This window comes from Terrapene carolina, unplaced genomic scaffold (genome assembly GCF_002925995.2).
Source record: "Terrapene carolina triunguis isolate 2854851 unplaced genomic scaffold, T_m_triunguis-2.0 Scaffold26511, whole genome shotgun sequence".
NCBI lineage: Eukaryota > Metazoa > Chordata > Testudines > Emydidae > Terrapene > Terrapene triunguis.
Genome location: NW_020690862.1, coordinates 1 through 3155, shown reverse-complemented (window position 1 = coordinate 3155; position 3155 = coordinate 1). Strand labels below are relative to the sequence as shown.

General features: G+C 59.6%; 1 protein-coding gene across 1 annotated transcript; it reads left to right on the top strand.

Moving 5' to 3' along the window:
• Positions 1-114: 114 nt before the first annotated feature.
• On the top strand, positions 115-2905 carry LOC112124098 (antigen-presenting glycoprotein CD1d-like; the record flags this gene model as incomplete). The annotated part of the gene is made up of 2 exons (XM_026662363.1): positions 115-372; positions 2624-2905. Coding segments are annotated over 2 exons (540 nt in total), but the record flags the coding sequence as incomplete, so codon positions are not given.
• Positions 2906-3155: the final 250 nt, after the last annotated feature.

The following is a 3155-nucleotide window of genomic DNA, read 5'->3' as shown; positions in this document are numbered from 1 at the left end:
GGGGTCAGCAGGGAGCGTTAAGGAGACTGAGACTCATGAATCTCTCTCCCCACCTGCTTTATCCTCCACTTGTTTCCTCTCCCCTCCCCACAGCCTCCCCTCCTGTCCCCCCAGAATCTCTCACCCTCCGGCTGCTCCAAACCATCATCTTCCACAACGCCAGCTCCACGGACATGGAGTTGACGGCCCTGCTGGGCGACCTGGAGACCCACTCCCTGGACTGCAGCACCTGCGAGATCCGCTTCCTGCAGCCCTGGGCCCAGCTGGGCCTGACCCCAACGGAGTGGCAGGACCAGGAGACGGTGATCCATCACGACCTGTCTAACTTCATCCATCTGGTGAACGAACTGTTTAAGGATGAAGGAGAGGGCTGTGAGTATGGCGCAGTCTGAGGGGGTCCCTTCCTGCACCCACCAGGGAGCTGAGAACTGACACGCTCACAGCAGAAACTGTGTGTGTCCTGACAGGGTGGATCGAGCAGAGGCGGATTTACAATAAAACAGAGGGTGCCCTGGCATGGCCCCCCCCTCCCCACGACAGGGGCCCCAGGGCTGGGGAGCTGCAGGGGCAGAAGCTTGGGGCTCCTGCTGCCGGCCCCGCACCCACTGGCAGCCAAGCTCCCCCCTCCCCTGCTGTATGCCCGCGCTGAGGTCGCTCCAGGAGGAACTGAGCTGCAGCACGCTGGGGGGGGCGGGGGAGGTGGAGAAGAGGCAGGGGCAGGGCTTTGGGGAAGGGGGTGGAATCGGGGCAGGGCGGAGCAAAGGCAGGTCTCCCGCATTCTCCCTACACATACCCCCCCCCCAGCCCCCTGCCATGAGCTGCTCCGGGCTGGGGGCTGGGAGCACCCCCATGACCCCACCCCCCCAGCCCCATGCCCTGACTCCTCCACCCACCACACATACCCAGCCCCCGCACACCCCATGCCCTGACTCCTGCACCTCCCCACACCCCGTCCCGAGCACCAAATGGGAGCTCCTGAACCCGCTCCCCACATTCCCACCTGAACCCCTCGCACCAAATGGGAGCTGCCCCAGGTAAGCGCTCCACGCCCCAACCTCCTGCCCCAACCCTGAGCCCCCTCCTGCATCCTAATTCCCTCCCAGATCCTGCACCCCTCTCACACACACCCAGCCCCCTGCCCTCCCTGACTCCTGCACCCCGTCTCACACACCCAGCCCTGACTCCTGCACCCTTCTCACACAGGTCAGGCTTGACAAAGCGTTGGCTGGGATGATTTAGTTGGAGACTGGTCCTGCTTTGAGGTCCCTTCCAACCCTGATATTCTATGATTCTATGACTCCTGCTCCCCCTCACACACTCCCAGCCCTGACTCCTGCACCCCTCTCACACACACCCAGCCCCCGCCCTCCCTGACTCCTGCTCCCTCCCCCCCAGCCCCATGCCCTGACTCCTGCACCCCCCATGCCTTCACCCCTCATCCCAAATGGGAGCCAGATTGTAGCCTGTGCGCCCTAGAGGGGAAAGGCCCCATGTCCCAGCCCCTGACCCTAGGCTCAAGGTCTTTCATGACCATGTGCCCTACCCAAGGCCTTTGTCAAAGGAGGGGGAAGGCTGCTCATGGTCGTGCCACCTGACCTGTCTTACCTGAATGTTGAAATGGGAGCCTTCCACAAAGCATGAAACACCCAACACAAGAATTGGAAGCAGGAAATGCAGAGCTAAGATAATGCCTCCCCCACCCTCCCAGCCAGCGCTGCCCCAGGGCATGGGAGAGAACCCAGCACGGCTCTGCTCAGCGGCTCAGCCCAGGGTCTGCGCTGGGTGTCTGATGTTGGAGCACTAAAAGCAGGTCCTGGGCGAGACTTTCTCTCAGGAACCCCTTAACCACCTGCCCCCAGATTTGCACCACAAAGTCTCCCCTGCACCTTGCTGGGGGAGAGCTAGTCTCACGGCAATCTGCCTGGGCAGGTGTGTTTCACGACAGAGTGACAGCCGGCCGTGTGATCACAGCTCACAGCCGCAGGCTCCGCTCGGTGACAGGGCTTGGACGGATGCTCCTGGGGCTCAGAGAGGTTGCAGCCTCTCCTGCTCTCCCGTGTTACTCCGTGTGTCATGCCCTGAGTCACTGCTTAGGAAAGAATCCCTTGCAGAGGTGTGATCTGTCTGTGGGCAGAGGTGCCACCGCCCGGCGTCCCGCTCCACAGACAGAACCAAGGCCCAGTGACTTGTGTAACGTTGAGAAGCCAAACGTGTCCTTGCTACCGGTGCGGCACCCAGAGATGTACGTTTATTGAGGCTCAGGGCCACAGTTTTCTCTAGAGCATCACAAATAACTTTCTAAAAAATTAAACATTTATTTGGGACGGGGTCTGTATCTTAGGAGCCCGCGATGAAGTGACCCCAAATTCGCACCACAAACTCTGCCTCAGGCCCCACAGGTCTCGCAGCAATTTTTGAGCCAATCTGATTTTGCATGTGGATCTTAGAGCACAAATCAGCTTTAAACAGTAACTGGAACCTGTCCTGCACTTCATCCGGGGCTGCCCCACGATCCCACTGCCATCTGGTGACCGAACATCCTCATTGCACCTAACATCTCTCGATTTCCGCCCCAGTGACCTCCAGACGGTCTGTCCTCATCCCCCTGCCCTTCCTCTTCCAGACCCCTTTGTTACCCAGGTCTCCACTGGCTGCGAGCTCCTCCCCAACGGCACCTCGAGGGGATTCTATGATGGCGGGATGAACGGCGAGGACTTCGTCAGCTTTGACGCGGATGCAGGCAAATGGGTTGCTCGGCGGGGGGATAAGCTGGCGCTTCACATCCAGGATATTCTTAACTACAACTGGCCTGCGGCCAACAAACTTCAGTTTCTCCTGAAAACAACTTGTGTCAATAAGACTAAGAGCTTTGTCCACTACGGGAAAGAGTCACTGGCGAGGCAAGGTGAGGCTGGACACAACTCTCTGCTCATTGAGATGCAGCCACCTCTGGGGTGGGGTAGGGGATCTTTATAGAGGGATCTCTTGCCTGGTGTACAAAGTGGTTAAATTTGGGGTGAAGTGATTTCATGGCCGCACTGCACAGCAGATTAGGACAGGAAGTGAAGGGTGAGTCCGTCACCACTGGTAATTGCAGGGTCTGGCCAGGACAGCGGGGCCAACGCCTGACCCCGGGGAATGGAGCTGGGCTTGGC